General features: G+C 39.5%; 1 protein-coding gene across 9 annotated transcripts in view; it reads right to left on the minus strand.

Moving 5' to 3' along the window:
• KDM4B (lysine demethylase 4B) overlaps positions 1-16910 on the minus strand; it is a 286229-nt gene that overhangs the window by 53817 nt on the left and 215502 nt on the right. For 8 of the 9 annotated variants that reach the window (XM_069086768.1, XM_069086769.1, XM_069086770.1 and 5 more), the window contains 3 exons: positions 15483-15679; positions 7992-8093; positions 7353-7525 (listed from right to left, as the gene is read on the minus strand). In XM_069086768.1, the coding sequence (XP_068942869.1) occupies positions 7353-7525; positions 7992-8093; positions 15483-15679 (472 nt within the window). The remainder of the gene's footprint in view (positions 1-7352; positions 7526-7991; positions 8094-15482; positions 15680-16910) is intronic. The other variant, XM_069086760.1, reaches the window with a different exon arrangement.

A 16910-nucleotide genomic window follows, 5' to 3' on the forward strand; every position in this document is an offset into this window, starting at 1 on the left:
TAATAAAACAGTGTCTTATTATCGGGGAAACATGGTACTATCACATGGTCTCGGGGGCCTTTGTTCTGTCAATCCAGAAATGTCTACAGGTGCTCAAACACTTCGAGGCCCTCCCTCTGTCAAAAAAGGTCACACTTTCAGAAAACTTCCTTTTCTTAGCAGTTCAAAATATATTTTTCCTATTAAGAATTTTCCATTTAAATAAATGCATATTATGGTAAGTTTTTTTTAGGCAGTTATTTAGCACTTACAGCTTTTAAAAACATCAAGCTGGTACAAAAATCAGAAAATAAAATGCATTAAAATTGTCAACTCATTCCCCACAATGTAATATTTGCTACCATTTCTCAGGGGTCTCTCTAAGTGTGATCATTTATTTAGTCAATGTATTTATTAGATTTACCTTTCATTCAAAGTATGGAAAGGAAATGAATAAGAGTCTTCAAGCAAGAGATATTTCTCAGGGCATTAAAATATTCTTATAGCTTCAGAGGAGAAAATCTAACCTCCTAAATTTGACAACAGTCTCTTTTAAAGTGGTCACACTTAAAGAGGTATAACTCAATTCAATTTATTAAAAATTCACCAAGTACATGAACCCTGCCTAAAGAAATTTACAATATAATCTCAAGCCTGGACAAGCAAGTCCCAAATTGGTTACTCTCCAGTTAAAAATGATGATGACAATAATAATGACTGATGTTTACATAATACTTGAAGATTTGCAAAGAATTTTAGTTCAATTATTCCATTTTATCCTCATAACAGAGGCGCTAACACTAGTACTGTGATTGCTTGGCAGTCAACACCTTTAATAAGGAGGGAGAAGAGGATTTAGAGCTTGCAGGGACCTTGGGGAGCTAGCCCCACCCCCTTCTTTTACAGAAGAGGAAGCTGAGAAGTAACTTGACCAAAGTGAGGATGATGATACAGTAAGGATTTAAACTTCAGTCTTCTTTCTGCTAACCAAGAATTGAAAAGCCTTCAGGGCTCACTAGTAACAGTGACCAGTCAAGAAACTAGGACCTTACTGTTGAATTCTTCTTCCAACAAACATTCATTACATGTAGCCCATTGCAGGCAGGGCAAAGTTTAATCAGGATATAATCTTCACCTTCATGAATCGAAGACACCAACAGAGATGACTATATCATTAAGGACATGAGACAGTATTAAATAAGTTTCAAGAGTGAAAGTCATCACTGACCAGAAGTGCCAGATGAGGTGGTCTTTTAGAGGGAATTCACAGGGCCAAGATGGGGTGGGAAAACATCCTAGCCATAAGAAAGCATGATGGGCACAGGCTGTTTTTGTTTTCTCTTTGAATCCCCAGCACCCAAGCACACGGCTTTACACATCACAGGTTACACATACTATATGCTTACAGATTGGATTTGTCTGGAGTGCAGAAAATAGTTTGCTGAGAGCATGGAACAATGTAAAATAAAGCTGGAAAGGTAGGGGAGAACCTGATTGTTGGTAACTCTGAATGTCATGCTAAGAGAGTTTGAAATTAGTCACTGGGGATGTCTGCACAGATAAGTGATAGAATAAGATCTATACTTAGAAAGATTCTGGAAGACATATGAATGACAGATTAGAGAGAGAGAACCTGGGGAGCTAACCACAAAAAACCGAGCAAACAGTGATCAGGCTTGCACTAGGATAAAAATAAAGGCATAAAGGCCACTTACGCACAGTTACCTATTGGAAATTCTAAATTAAGTCTCTTCTTCAGGTCATATTTACAAACACATACTTCCTTGCATTCCCTCATGCAACACACTCCTGACATGTGAAAATACAAAGTGAAGGTTATTTATTTCAATGAATGATTCTTAGAAAATCTTACGAAATGAATGAAACTAGCAGGCTACCAAAAAGGATTAAGGTTGTTGTTTTTTTAAGGAGGAAAAAAAAATTTGAAACTGACTTTAACGAAACAGCAGATATAAATACATACATGTGGTCTAAAGCTTACAAATAACAGTCTCATAAACAGTTACACCTGATGATAGGAGAAGGTGTGCTGTTGTCATGGTATCCCTTTTGGTAAAATATGGGCATTTTAAAGTAAATCTGTGTTTGGAAGTGAAAGAAGAGAAAATGCTGGAACAAGTTAGAGAAACAGATCCAGGAATAATTCCCAGGCACTCCCAACCTCTTTCCAGCCCTTTCCTCCCACCAAAACAAAAAACAAAATCTGTCTGCATGTTTTCTACCTTCAGCATACCTTTCTGCATAAAATGTCACATAAGTATCTTCTGAAAATTCACTTTGATTAGTAAAAAAAAAAATAATAAAAGGCTCTGAAAGCTGCAAGTACCTTGGGAATGGTTATTACATTGTTATGGAATAGATCATTTATGCTGTTTTCCTATACACTGAAGGAAAAGTTTTTAATGGGGAAGGGTGGAGAGGGGAGAAGAGGTAGGACTAGTGTGGAAAATGGCACACTTTGAGGAAGAAGAGCAGATCAGGATAAGAGGTTAGCTTAAGACAAATGGGGATGCAGGGAGAGGGGCAACGAAATGGAAGCAGAAGAAAGATACTACACACAAGGAAGTTATTTTAAAATTTTGCCCCAGGATAGCTAAGACACAGGAAAGGGCAAGGATGAAATACCCTTCTCTTCAATCTTCTATCAACTCCTTCCAGAACAAAGATTTATACAATTAGTATAATAATTAAACTACATTATGGAATAAATAGGATTTTATGCACAAGCTTGGGAAATCAGCCCTCACATACTACCTGTTTAAAAAAAAAAAGAAACTGCAATGGACAGGACAACCTTATAGACAGTGTATCTGTAATTTGCTATGGAGATTTCACAAATATTCATTAAAAACTATTTTTTTCACTAATAAACATTTTAATGATCTCTTCTTTATCATCATTTAAAGTTCTTTCCTGACATATTTCCTGTATATCTTAAGTAGAACTCTGATTTTACAAATAAGGAAGATGAGATAGAGAAAGGATAAGGGACTTACACAGGGTCATGTCCAGTAAGAGCCAACAGCAGAGTTTGGCCCCTAGTCTACTGAATTGAAGCAAAGTCCTCTTCCATTAAACTAGCACATGCCTCCCTGTGTTGTGAAGATCAAATGACATCATCTTATAAAGCACCTAGCACAATGCTTGCACACAGTAGGAATGCTCAGGCCCTTCTCTTCACCCTTATTCTCTAACTCAATAAAAACGGAAAGCCCTTTTAAACAATGCCTAAAGTACTGAGCAAGCATATAACTGAATGTGCTATTGGATACCTCTATGGTCCCTTCCAGCTCTAAATGTCTTACTACCACATGATTCCAGATGATGTGGAGACACATTACCTTTCCCCCAAAAAAAGGCTTATGATCTAAGAGAGGCACTCAAGTCAGAGGAGAGACAGCCGACACCAGCAGAGAACTGTGTACAGTAAATGCACTGAATTCCAAATAAATAACTTCTAAATAAAATCTGGCAAGACAACCCCTTCATAAATTGGGAACCATCAAGAAACCGTCTGTAGTCTAGCACCAGACGAGCTCCCTCAGAGCTGCCTGCCTGGTCTTGGTCAAAACCTTTAAGGGCAGGAGAAGAGGTTTAGAATATTATAGGTAGTACCATCATGGTCCAGAGACATGTAGTGTTAGATGGTAGCTGCTGCTGTTTGTCCTTCATTCTCGGACACCAGGAAGGTGATGCTATGACATGCAAGTGAAATGGATTGAAGTGAAGGAGGGCTGTACAAATTCACCAGCCTCACTTTCTCCTCTAGAGCCATCTGGGTTCAGTGGTCAGATATAGATCAGAATGACTGCAGATGGCCCAGGATGCAGTGGGAGGTCTTGGCCTTTTTAAGCTAAGCCTCAGTTTGACTGAGGTCTCAGTTCAACTGAGGCAAAGCCTATCCTGTGATTAAGGCTTAATAAGAAATAAGGCAAAGAATGAACTCTTAAAAAATAGATCTGGAAGGGGAAGACCCTCATGGTTTCTGGCCAAAACAGAAACAACTGCTATATACATTCATTCTGAGTCAATCAGAGCCCAAACAATAACCAAGTAATTGGCTATATTGGTCAATCAATGAGCAAGAGTGATTTGGAGAGCCAGTGATCTGGGGTTAATGCTGGTCTTTAAAAGAGAAGGGGAAAAAAGTTTCAGATATTAAAATTTACATTCTCTTTGGGCAGAACACCTGCAAGTAAAGGAGGGAGGAAGGGAGGAAGGAAGGAAGCTAGTGGTGTTGCCCAACTGGCCAGTTCAAGTTTGGTCCCCAGTGGGCAGCTCTTTTTCTACTCACAGAGGTTTTTGTTTGTCCTTTGTTCTTGAAAATGTGGGAAAGTCATCAAGACACAAAACTTCCCTTCCTCTATTCATTCAAAATCGAGGAGGGAAAAGAAGAAATGGGCAAAGGGAATTTTAAATGCCATACTGTCCTGAACACTGACAATCAGGTATTCTTGCCTTATCACCGTTATTATAAGCAAAGAGTTTTCAGGGCTTATCAATCATAAGATAATGCTAATGAAGAAAGCAACTTAGGAGCCAGGCAGAGGCCCTCTATGATAGATGAACATCTATGGACCAAGCCTACAGTTCTGTTAATATGTAAAGTGGCCAAGGCAATCCCCATCTGATGGCCATGAAGGAACATGGAACACCAAGCTGGCCAGCAGATTTCTTTCTCTTTCCTGCTTTATCAAGATGGAAAACTTACAAAAGCTCCAGTGACTTTATTCTAGTTAAGACTCCTTCAGTAAACACCCTTTATTCCTGGGCTTCAGTTTCCCTATTTGTGAAACAGGGGGATTGGACTAGGTAGTTTCTATAGTTCCTTCTACCTTTAATATTCTTACCCCAAGGTTCTTTTTAGTTTGGACGTTTTGTTATAGAGCATAGTGGAAAAGGTATTATATCCAAAAGAGACCTAAATTAAAAGTTCCCAACTTATTACCTGGTGTGACAATACAGAAGTCATTTAACCATCCTGAGCCTGCTTCCTCAGTTGTAAAATGGAAAGTGATAATCATAAGTATGTAACTTAATGCTAGGTGGCACCATTATGCACAGAGTGCTGGGCCTACAGTCAGAAGACCTGCATTCAATTCCAACTCCAGACGCTTACTGGCTGTATGATCCCAGGTAAAACACACAGTTTCCTCAAGTATAAAATGGGAGAGATACCTTAAAGTACTACATATGTATGCGTCATTTCCCCCAAGAGAATAGAAGCTCCCTGAAGGTAGGGAATATTTCCTTTTTCGATATTTCTATTGCTAGCACCCAGCACAGTGCAACACAGGGCAAAACAGGCCTTTAATACATGCTTGCTGGTTGATTTTAAGACACCTTCTGACTGACATCATATCCCAAAACTGTGGTGCATGAATGTAACAGAATGGTATTGTACTGTAAAAAAAAAAAGATAAAACATGAAGAATATGGAGAAAGACTTGCAGGAATTAGTGCGGAGCTTAGTTAGCAGAGTCGAGAAAAAAACAATGACAATTTGTTTATAGCAATGGAAAGAATAACAACAAAACACTGAAAGTGAATGCTTGAATAAGGTTCTTCCCAAGTAAGAGAGCTATGAGAGGACAGCTTCCTCTACTCTTCAGCAGAAGTTGTAGGGGCCCATGGATGTGGAACACTGTATATAGTCAGACTTTTTTTGATGCATTGATCTGTTTTGCTTATCTTTTTTTCTCTTCTTTTATTTTTTATTTTTATTTTCAAATTCTCTATTATATGGGCTGACTCTGAGAGACAAGGAGGATAAAGAAGAAAATTTAGATGAAAAAACAAGTTATTAACAAAAATTAAAAAAAAACTGAACATCAGTGATCATCTAATAAAAATCCTATGTTCTAAGGTCCCCTTTCAGTTTTCATATTCTAATGCTCTAATGTTATAAGGCTCATTTCCAAATCTAATGAACTATTCTAAGGTCCTAAAGGTTTTTAAGGGCAGCTAGCTGGTACAGTGGATAGAATGCCAGGTCAGGAGTCAGGAAGACCTGGGTTTCAAATCCACACCTGTGTGACCCTGGGCAAGTCACTTAACCTTGTTTGCCTCAGTTTCCTCATTTGTAAAATGGACTGGAGATGGAAATGGCAAACCACTTCAGAATCTTTGTCAAGAAAACCCCCAAATGACTTACTAGCCATGTGACTTTGGGAAACTCACAACCCCAACTACACCCTCCAAAAAGCAGAAAAAAGAAAAAGAAAACCCCAAAATGGGGTCATGAAAAATCAGACATGACTGAAAAACAACTAAACAATAACAAACTAGTTTTTAAATTCTGTGATTCTATGGTTGTAATTCTTTGAAATGATATAATATTCTCAACAAGGACAAAGCTGAATTGTCCTTTCTTAAGAGTCAAAAGGTCATGTTTTTTAAAATGATATTTTATTCCACATCCCTAGTACAAAAGAAACACAAGCATTTGGGGCCATTTGTTATGACTCCTAAATTTATGGCTAAACCAGGGTATTTATCATAATGCACTAAATATATATATATTCACTTGTAAATAATGGGGAGAGAAAGAATCCTATTGTTCCCTTCACGTTTTCCTCGCATGACAAGAGAATCTTCCAAAGGACTCACTGTGCCATAAGACAGAGCAGGGATTTTAGAACACGTGCAAAACTGTTTCTTAGCCCTGGTCATAGGCTTCCGAAATGCCAACTATAAAACAAGGACCCAGCATGTAAACTGTCTTGTTATATCCCTTCACCTTGTTCAAGTGCTGGAAAAGAAATCCAGTTTGACTTTCTCTACCTATAGGGGTATTATTTATTTATAGGCGGGAAAGGGGGTGGGAAGTGCCCTACAGCAGGGAGGGAAGGCAGACACACTCCACTTTTCTGTCAGTCATGAACAGCTGCCATCCTGGTTAGAATGGGGCTGATAAAATATACTGATTCATTTCTTTGTGAAATGTTTTTTAAAAAACACAACTCCTGTAATATACATTTTTACAAAACTGTAATAGCTCTGGCAAAAACTTCCAACCCTGCCAAAAAAAGCTATTTGAACTGAATTTTTAAAGAGAGAGGGGGAAAAATCTACTGCTGCTGTGTATGTGAGAACCGACTGACTCCACTGATCTTTTGGTTGAAAGAAACAATAAGCTTATTTCAATACTTTAAGGATGTGATTGCATCTCTGCATTTAAATGCCTTGCCAACTTTGATGGAAGGCTTAATGAGTTAATACAGACCACCTCCCTCTGCCACTCTCCCCTCCAAAAAACAAACCAACCCCCAAACATCATGTGGTGCCAAGCCCTTGATAATGAGCAATCTGGGGCTTGAGAGAAGAACACTGACAAGTGGCTTGTGACTCACCTTCGACACCTTCAGGGGCTTTGTGCTGCTCTTCTTCCTCTAGGTCAGGTCCATGTTTGGGTTCTTCCTTCACTTTGCCCTCCTCCAAAAGGGTTTCTGCAGCCATAACTTCTCCCAAAGACTTCTGGTCTTCTGTCTTATGCCGCCTAGGCTGGCTTCTTTTTCTGTGCGACCTAGGATGGTAGATTTGTGAAAGTAATCTGACATTCTGGGTTAAAGTACATAAAACCAACAAAACCACCCTCCTCCCTCCCTTCTTTGAGAGAACCTCCATCACTTGGGCCATCATATCTGCTCCATCAGGAGGAGTAGGGAGAACACTTTCTCTGGGGAGGAGAGGTAGGGAAAAGGGTTCGGGTGATAAAGGAAGAATGGGTTGAAAGAGGGAAGGGCAAGGGAAATGGTCAAACATGGGTGCAGTGCTGATGCCAAGCAGAGGATGCTGATGACATCTAGAAGTGGGAAGCCAAGCCTGACACCCAACGGACTTCTGAAAAAGCTTCTTTGACACTCTAAGTCAAAGGAGTGGTACTTTATATTTAGGTATAAAGGAGACAAGGGATGCTTTGAATTGAGTGTGAATTCTGGATGAAAATGTCAAACAAACTTCCTGGAAGAGAGTAAAAAGAATTGACTTACGATAGGCCAGGCTTTCTGTTCTGCTCTCTCTTCCTTTCTATATTTGGTTTTCTCTCCTCCTCAGTCTTTTTCCAGTGTCTGTTTTCCTTCAGACTAATTTGTCTAGAATGTAAATTTTCAGGGTTTTTTTTCCTAAGATTTTTCTTCATCTCTTTAAGACATTATCTAATTACACTTCCCTGTCTAGCTTTTTAATTCCCCTCCCTTACTTTCCCCCCATACACGAATATTGCGAATATATTACATACAAATTCCCATTTTTACTACTTCACTCTGAGCTCCCCTTTTCCACCTTAAGCATACTTTAGGAAAAACTAGCTTCTTTCCTTTCCAATTCCCAGGAACTTGGCAGGGCAGGGCAAGGGAGAGCCAGAAGAATATTCCTAAACAAAGAGTGCTTCATTTTATTTCAGAGTAGAATGTCCCTAGGAAAATGATATTATGGCTGTGCAGACCCTTTTAATACAGTTGAAGGAAAGAGAAATGGGTGAGCTTACAAATTCACTCCACAAGACAAAGAGTAGCTTGGAGAAAGCAACAAAAGGAATAAAGAGAACAGTTTATGTAGACTAAAAAGAAGAAACCAAGAGTAGGCAGACAAGAAACTGTCAGTTTTATCTAATTCCAACTCAAGGGAAGAGGAAAGCCTAGAGAGTACTTCCTCTGTGGGGAAGACTGCCTTTAGATGAAAAAGAACCTCTAGAAATAGCTTTATTAATCCCCAAACAGACATTTCCAGTCAGGCTAGAGAAGATAACGAATCCCAAAACACCCCAATCTTTGGAGCTGGTAGGGACTCTATAGATCATTCTGTCCAAAAGTATAAGAAGGAATCTCTTTCTACAATGTCCATAACAAATGGTCAGTGGAGAAACTAGAGATATTGTGAAAGGTAAGCTTTTGCTAAAAGGGAAGATAAGAAGAGGGAAAGTCCTCAGAACTTTTTTTTTTTTCTTTTTGGAGGGGGAAGGCGGGGCAATTGGAGTTAAGTGACTTGACCCAAGTCACATAGCTAGAAAGTGTTAAGTGTCTGGGACTGGTATTTGAACTCAGGTCCTCCTGACTCCAGGGCCTGTGCTCTATTCATTGGGCCACCCAGCCATCCCCCTCAGACCTTTTTGTTGCAAATTTGACCACCAGGTCTATAAATTAAGGAAGAAGAATATTACCATTTGAGCTGAATCTTGGCAAAATAAACAGAATATTTATACATGTCCTTAATCCTCAAGACTCTTCTCTTGAGGACAATACCTCTCCCTCTAAGAGAGGGTAACTTGGATGAATCAATGGACACTCACTGGGGTGACAATAAGGCAGATATATACTTTCTACTCCTGCTTTCTTTTTGTCACCTCTTTTTTTTTTTTTGAGGAGGGCAGAGAAGGGTTAAGTAAAATAAAAAATGCTTCATTAGTTAGGAGCAAAGTCTGTTCTAAAGAGCTGTAAATGTCACCAATTTTAGTAAAAAGAAAACTTGGAGATAGTGGCAGCTTCCATATGCTTTTTCCATTCTGCACCATTACATCTGCTACAGAATGATAAAGCAGAGTGAATCCTTCCAACAGCTACCTACCACCTAAGTCTCAGATGGAATAGAGATCCAGCTACCCCCATTCCCAGAGCCTGTCCAGAAATCAGCCTGCTAATTAGAACTGGAGTAGAGTTAAAGAAGGTAGCAAAAGCCCTTAATGAGGCAACAAACTGAATGAAGAAGGGAGGGGGATACTAAACCAAAATAATCATTAATAGAGGAAAAATGAATCTACACATATAGTCACTTATAATTGCTAGACTCCAACCATATGGTCACCCTCTAAGTATAGATGTTAACTTCACACCTGCAAGATATTCATTAGCAGGAACATTCAGCTGAACCCATAAGGATCAACTCTGCTGAAGTTCCTAAAAACAGTCTCTCTTCAAAAAGAAAAACACTTTAATTTTGTTACTTAGTAGTCCCCCTTTGAGCTTCACATACGAGATCTTGGGAAATGTGAAGCACCAGAGAAAAGTAAAATATTCTGTATGATGCGTAGTTAATTTTTCTAAAAGGGTAAACAGACACACAGGTATCTGGGGGGAGGGGCGCAGCAAAGCACACCTGCTGAAAAGATCAGGTGACAGGTTTTTCAATACTCTCCTTAAAAAGAAACAAGAGAAAAGCTCATTAGATAGCCTGTGGAGGACTTTTATTTGTTTGTTTGTTTTTAAGCTATGGGAGAGCAAGATGGGGGCAGTGTGGTATAGGTAGAATGTTGGACTTGGAATCAGAAGTACCTGGGTTTGTATCCTCCATCACACATTTACTAGCTGAGTGACCCTGTAAGTAATTAAATTCTCTGGGCCTCAGTTTCCTCATCCATAAAATGAGTAGATTGGCCTCAATGACCTTTTAGGTCCAACATTTAATCTATGCTCTTATGGGACCAAAGTTGTCTAGGTAACACTTCCAGGCTCATCCCTTCAGCTGTATATGTGAGCCTATCCTGCAGGAGGCAACTTGACATAGTAGAAAAAGACCTCGATTAGAAGTCAGAGAATCTGGATTCAAATCCCAGCTTTTCTACTTAGTTCCCATGTGAACTTGGGCAAATCACTCTCTGGTTCTTGGCCACATGTAAAATGGAGGGGATAGACTCCATGAACCCTTTGATCATGTAACTACGTGGTTCTATGATCTAATATATCTCATTACAGAGGATTACAGTATCTAAAATTTGAAAGGGACTTAAGATGCCAACAAATTCAACCTATACCTGACCCAAGAATCCCTTCTAAAGTATCCCCAGAAAGTGGTCATCCAGTCTGTTTGCAGACCTTCAATGATAAGTAAACCCACCATCTCACTAAGTAGGCCACTCCACTTCAGAAAACCTTAGCTGACCTTAATTTTAAAAACTACTTAGTGAAGAAAGCAGGAAGCAGACTAACAAAAAACCCCAGGAGCAGTCTCTTGTGCATTGTCTCAGCACCCTCAGCTGCCTCTTTCCTTCTGATTTGAGCACTCCTAAAACCTTTAAAGAAGGCTCAGAGCTTGCCAGGTAACTTCATTTTCCATCAGTAGTTCACTGTGGCTTCCACAACACAAACATCATGTTCTCATGCTCAGGACTCCCTGGTTGCCCCACCTCAGCTTCCTTTTCTGTGTTGTCTTGTCCCATTAGACTGTAAGCTGTTTGAAGGTAAGAACTGTCTTTTTTTTTCTTATTTGTATTCCCAGTGCTTAGTGTGGTGCCTGGCACATAGCAGATGCTTAATGAATGAGTTCTATTTACTATGAATAATATGTAGTGAATTGTATAATGGGTTGGTTGCCTTGGGATTTAGTGGGCTCTCCCCTTCTGGAAGTCTGAATGACCACTTGTTGTTAAGGGGATCCTTGCTCAGGAATTGGTTTAGCCAGATTAGCTTCTTGAGGTTTCTTCTTGTTCAGAGATTTTATGATATTGTGATACCCAAAGAAGGAAAAAAGCTTCAGAAATCCAGTCTATGAAATAAGGCCCTGAGTAACATGCCCAAATTCCACTAGCAAGGGAACCCACAAAATGGTTTCACTCCCAAGGTAATAAACATCTGGCAAATGTAGCTACACTAGGACAACATCAGATTCAACATATGGAGAATATGACTAAATAGCCTATTCATAGCAACCATACATCCCAATGTAATAGGGTCCCCTTCAGAATAGTATATCTGGGAGCAGGGGAGGATGAAGGAAAGGAGGAAAAAGTCTTAAAAAGATATTTCTGGAGAAGTAGCTGTGATGTTCCTCTTACAGGATGACAACCTGCAAGTATTTTATTTTTAAAAGGAAAAAAAAATGTTAATGGGGGAGGGGAGAAAGGAAAGGGGTAGGAAGCAGGGAGAGAGAGAAGGAAGGAAGAGGGGAAGGAAGGGGGAGAAACAGGAGAAGGGAAGGATAAAGAGGGACAGACTGCTTCAATTCCCTTTAAACCAGTAATATATTGGTTTTATATATATACACCGTGTTTCCCGGATAATAAGACCTATCCCTAAAATAAGCCCTCCTCTTACTGTGTAAGATTCCTCTAAAATAAGCCCTCCCCCGAAAATAAGCCCTATTGAGATTACTACTGTAGTGAAGGTGATCCCCTGCGCTACACGCTACATTACGGTACCCTCTGTATGCACCGTCCCCCCCCCCCTTGAAATGCACGCCGCGCTCCGAGCTGCATCCAATCAGAGCTGCAGCAGTGAGTGCGTCATCCTGTTCTTCCCCGGTGATTTGCTTATTGAATAAAGGTACATTTTTTTGTTCACATTTACCTGTTTATTAAAATTGCTGTCAATGTTCATTAAAATAAGCCCTCCCCTGAAAATAAGCCCTCTGGTGTTTTTCTGTCCAAAAAAATTAATAAGACAGTGTCTTATTATCGGGGAAACACACACACACACACACACACACACACACACACATATACATATAAGTGTTCTCCAGCCTTTCTTTCAAAGCTTTGTGTATCTATCTCCATGACTGAGTAAGCCAAAGGCTATCTACATATCTACAACTGCAAACAGATACTTTGGAGGGAAGGAGGAGCAGAGAGAGGAGAGTGCTGCAGAATGAAGCCATATTTCCTCCTTACCCAAGTAAACCATTTCAGTTGTAGGAATGAGCTGGATCAGTTCTGGTCATCAGCTTTAAAAAAATTAGTCATCAATCAAGCTTTCCAAAGAAAAAGGGATCTCAATTACTTTTTAAAAAATCAGTATTACCATAGCAAAGGTTTTAAAGCAAATGATAGCCTTAGTAACATTTTAAAAGTTGCTATTCAGTCCCACTCTCAGAATATGAAAATGCCATAGGCCAACAAAAGGGAAGGCTTCTGTGGGGGGAGAGAGAGAAGCAATAAATGTTGAAATGAAAGCACTAGTTTACTTGGTACTTTCTTTTCCCTTAAAGCACAGGTAACCTCGTGTATGTTCAAAGAAGGAGGTACAAATGTGAGGAGGTAGGGGAGGGGAAGAAAAAGAGGTATATGCATAGAATATAGAGATATGTATGTAAATGGATATATGTATGTATGTCATGTTTATATGTACATGTACACACACACACACATACACACACGGAACATCCAGATCTCTGGTAATTCAGTTTTCCTCTTGAAAAAGTTGGGATTTTTTCCCTTCCTTCCTGTAGTAAGCATGACTAACAGAGACCTAGTTCTCATTTCATCTTGATTTTGGTTGTCCTATTGGCAAGTCATTTATAAAACCTTCTATGCTGATTATAGTTTTGGAAATGTGATTCCCACATATTGGCAATCTGCTCTGTTGACCAATTAGTTTGGAGCACAATAAATTCAACTACTATGCAAATACCATTTCAGAGTATCTTCTCTAGCTAGGGCTATGTCTGTATATACATTTCACCTTTAAGATACAAGTGCCAGGGGTGGCCAGGTGGCGCAGTGAGTAAGAGTGACAGCCTCGGTATAGGGAGACCCAGGATCGGTTCCGGCCTCAGATACTTGGCACCCACACAAAATAATTGGCCATGTAACCTCGGGCAAGTTACTTAATCCCAATTGCTTAAAAAAAAAAAAAGATACAAGTGCCAAAAGAGAGTTGGGGGGAAAAAAATGTAAGCCCCAACCAGAACTTTGTTTTCTTGTGACACAGAGAAATAACAGGAAATCAGTAATAAAGACAATAAAAGATAGCATAAAAGAGAAAGACTAACTTTACTCTTGGTGATAGGAACAGAGGCGATCAGGTCACTAATCTAATATTTTTCATTTAACAAAAAAAAGGACCAGACAACTTGAATACAGGATCCGGAGATGAAGCTGAAATGTCCCAAAATGCATAAAAGTGGTAGTAGGCAGTTTATAAAATAGGGTTACAGTGTGAGGGTTATAGGTGTGAGTGGAACTATGCAAAGTTAAATAAAGCCCTTAAAAAAAACAGCTGGAAAAAAGAATTATATTCTGAATACTGAAGTGAAATTTCTTCTCCCCTGCACCTGGCTTGTTCAAGGAGAACTTTCTTGCCTCCAACATCTCAGAATTTAGTCCTCTACTTAACCATGGATCAGTATAAAAAGCATTGCTATTGCTCACCAGCTCTTGGGAGATGCCTAAATTCCATCTGAAGGCCAGGATCTATGTTAAGTAGGGATGAGAAAAAAGTTTCAAACCTTCTAAGGAGTTTGATGAAGTGAAATGTTCCTTCATTAAACACCCCCACCATTCCCCAATACAAAGCCTGAAGGGTCAATTGAGCACTGAGTTCAGATTCAAAAAAGGCATAGGTAGTATTTGCCAGACCCCATATGAGAATTCTGTTGTTGCATCTGATGGCAAAGAGGTACCCTTGACAGACCCAGATAACACTTGCACAGGCATTCTGGAATGAATAACAAAGCTAAAAATGTATGTTTATGAAGAAGAGCAAGCATGTTTAGAAAGTTCCCCCACTGCTACGCACAACTGCTACACAATTTTGAGGTATCCTTTGTACAAAGATAATTTCTAAACCTAGACAAAAGATTGATGCTTAAATCTATATTTGCCTGAAGACTCCTGCCCTTCATAAGTTGTGACTCCTTCCCACCATCCACCAAAACAGCCCCTGAAGCACCTTTCTATTCGAGTCAACAAACACTTCAGGGAAACTCTGGAGTGTTTATGGAGTTTTTAAAGGTAAATCTGAGAAGCTTCTAAATTGTACTCACTTGGAATGCTGAAAAAATTCTGTCACAACAAGGTCTTTTGGTAATTCTAGAAATCACACTGTGGCATCACAAACTGTGTGAGTCTTTTTTTTTTAAGTGTTCAGGAAAAACTAAGGCAAGATGGACACTATAGATACGTCCCTTAAAGTATCACTAAAGGCCAGCTAACTTACTGGAGGAGGAGCCATTTCCCACAAGCCAAGAAGGTTTTGAACATCCTCTCTGTGAAAGAGAAACAGGGTACTCTTTCCCTAGAAATTAAACTTTCTCTGCAATAGATACTTTTATTTTAGAAGTAGGTGATACAAGCTTGTGATGTCGGAGAAGAAAGGAAAGTCCCAAAAAGCATAAACTTAGGGGGTAACAGGCTAATTTCTAGCTGAACAAAGGTGGTAAAAGGAAAGGAAGGAAAGTTCTCTTCCTTTGATGGCACTATTTAAAATAGGCCAGAGGGCTTACCAACAGATTTTTCTTGTGTTAAAGAAAAAGGCAGGGTCTGTAATGCTCTACCTTTCTCCCTTGGGGCACATCAACTATAGAAATATACACATTTCACCAGAGACTCCTTCATCCAGAAATACAGAGACAAAGGTTGAAAGTAGAGAAGGAAAAAGATTGAGACAGTTTGAAAACGTCCATACCTCTGCCTGCTGTCTGTGAATGGGAACTAGAAATCTCTCTTTTTCCCAATGAGGACTGCCTTTAGGCCCTGTCTTGCTTTCAGAATGCCAGGAGTGCAATAGTGACTGAAACTGATCCTATAGAATAATCCTGTTCATGACAAATCTTACCTCCGAAGGAGTTTAGCTTTCAGCACAGCCTTGGTCTCATTCCAAGCCATCAGTTCGGGACTAGTTAGTGCAGTGGGTTTCATGTGGTCCAAAGCAGTAATATCTTTTCCTTGTTTCCACAGTTCATAGCGCTCTGGCTGCAGCACTCTCACAAAAACATCCATTGAAATTTTCACCATGTCCTTTCGGCAGGTGCACTGCCAAAAAAAAAAAAGTAGAGCACACACATTTAGATTCCATCTTGTTTCTGTAACCCCCACCCTGCCTAGATTCTGTTCCCACTTTTTCATCATCCAATCTCTGGCTCTGCAACCACTCCACTGTGCAGCCTTGGGCAAGCCCCTTCATGTCTCCTCTTGGGTCTATTTCTTCCTCAAAAAAAAAAAATAATAATAATAAAATGAGGAGATTGGACTAGATGTAAGGTCTTTTCTTGCTCTGACAATCTATGGTCTAAGGTCTGATGCTTACACTGTAGCCTAAGGCAAGGCACTTAATTCTTTAAATGTCAGTTTCCACACTTCTAAATTGGGGGTAATATTTGAACTACCTCATACTGTTGAGGTTAAAATTTTCCTAAAGCATCTTGTCTGGGCTTTTCCTTTATCACTGTCATAATCAACTTTGCATTATATTTAGGTTCATACTATATCCTCACTAGTAGACTGTAAGTACTCTGAAGGCAGAGATTGTGTTGTGTTTTTTTTTCATCTCTGTGCCCCCTGTGCCTAGCAGAGTACATAGCAAGTTCTTAAAAAAATGATTGCTGACTGGACCTGGAGGACAGTTACATAAAAAGGAAGCAGGGATTAAGATGGTGGAGGTAAGGGAAGACTGTCTAAATGGCACCATGCTTTTAACAACTCAACTAAACACAGAAACTGAAGATGCTCCTTTTTACTAGGAGCTAGACCCAAAGTTGTCAGGGTTAGCTAGTGCTGTGGTTCTATCTACATGGAATGAAGCTGGCAAGCATTTAAGAAAAGCAACAGGAAAACCACTGATTGTTAACAAAGTGGCTTGGGGATTAATGAATAAGAATCTGATATGCATTATTCTGACCCATTAAAAAAAGCCACGAAGTTAAGAAACGGTATTAACACTTAAAAAAGAATATTCAATGGATAGGATGTGGATAGAGGATGAGCCTAGGTTCAAACCCTGTCTCTGACACATATACTACTAGCCATATGGCCAGGATCAAGTCTCTTAACCTTTCAAGACTCCAGGCAACTAACTCTAAGGTTACAAGTTGTAAAGAGTTGTTGAGCTGCACAGTGGAATGAACACCCACAATGAGACTTCAGTGATATGGACAAAGTCTCCTCCTGCCCCCTTCATCAAAGTGTCAAACAAATGTATTTCACTCTCCCAAAGAGTTGACAGGAAAAGAATAGATTCCTTCCTAGAACTTGTAGAAACGGCTAC

This window comes from Petaurus breviceps, unplaced genomic scaffold (genome assembly GCF_028583685.1).
Source record: "Petaurus breviceps papuanus isolate PSGF00001 unplaced genomic scaffold, PetGlider_PUasm1.0 180, whole genome shotgun sequence".
Classification (NCBI taxonomy): domain Eukaryota; kingdom Metazoa; phylum Chordata; class Mammalia; order Diprotodontia; family Petauridae; genus Petaurus; species Petaurus breviceps.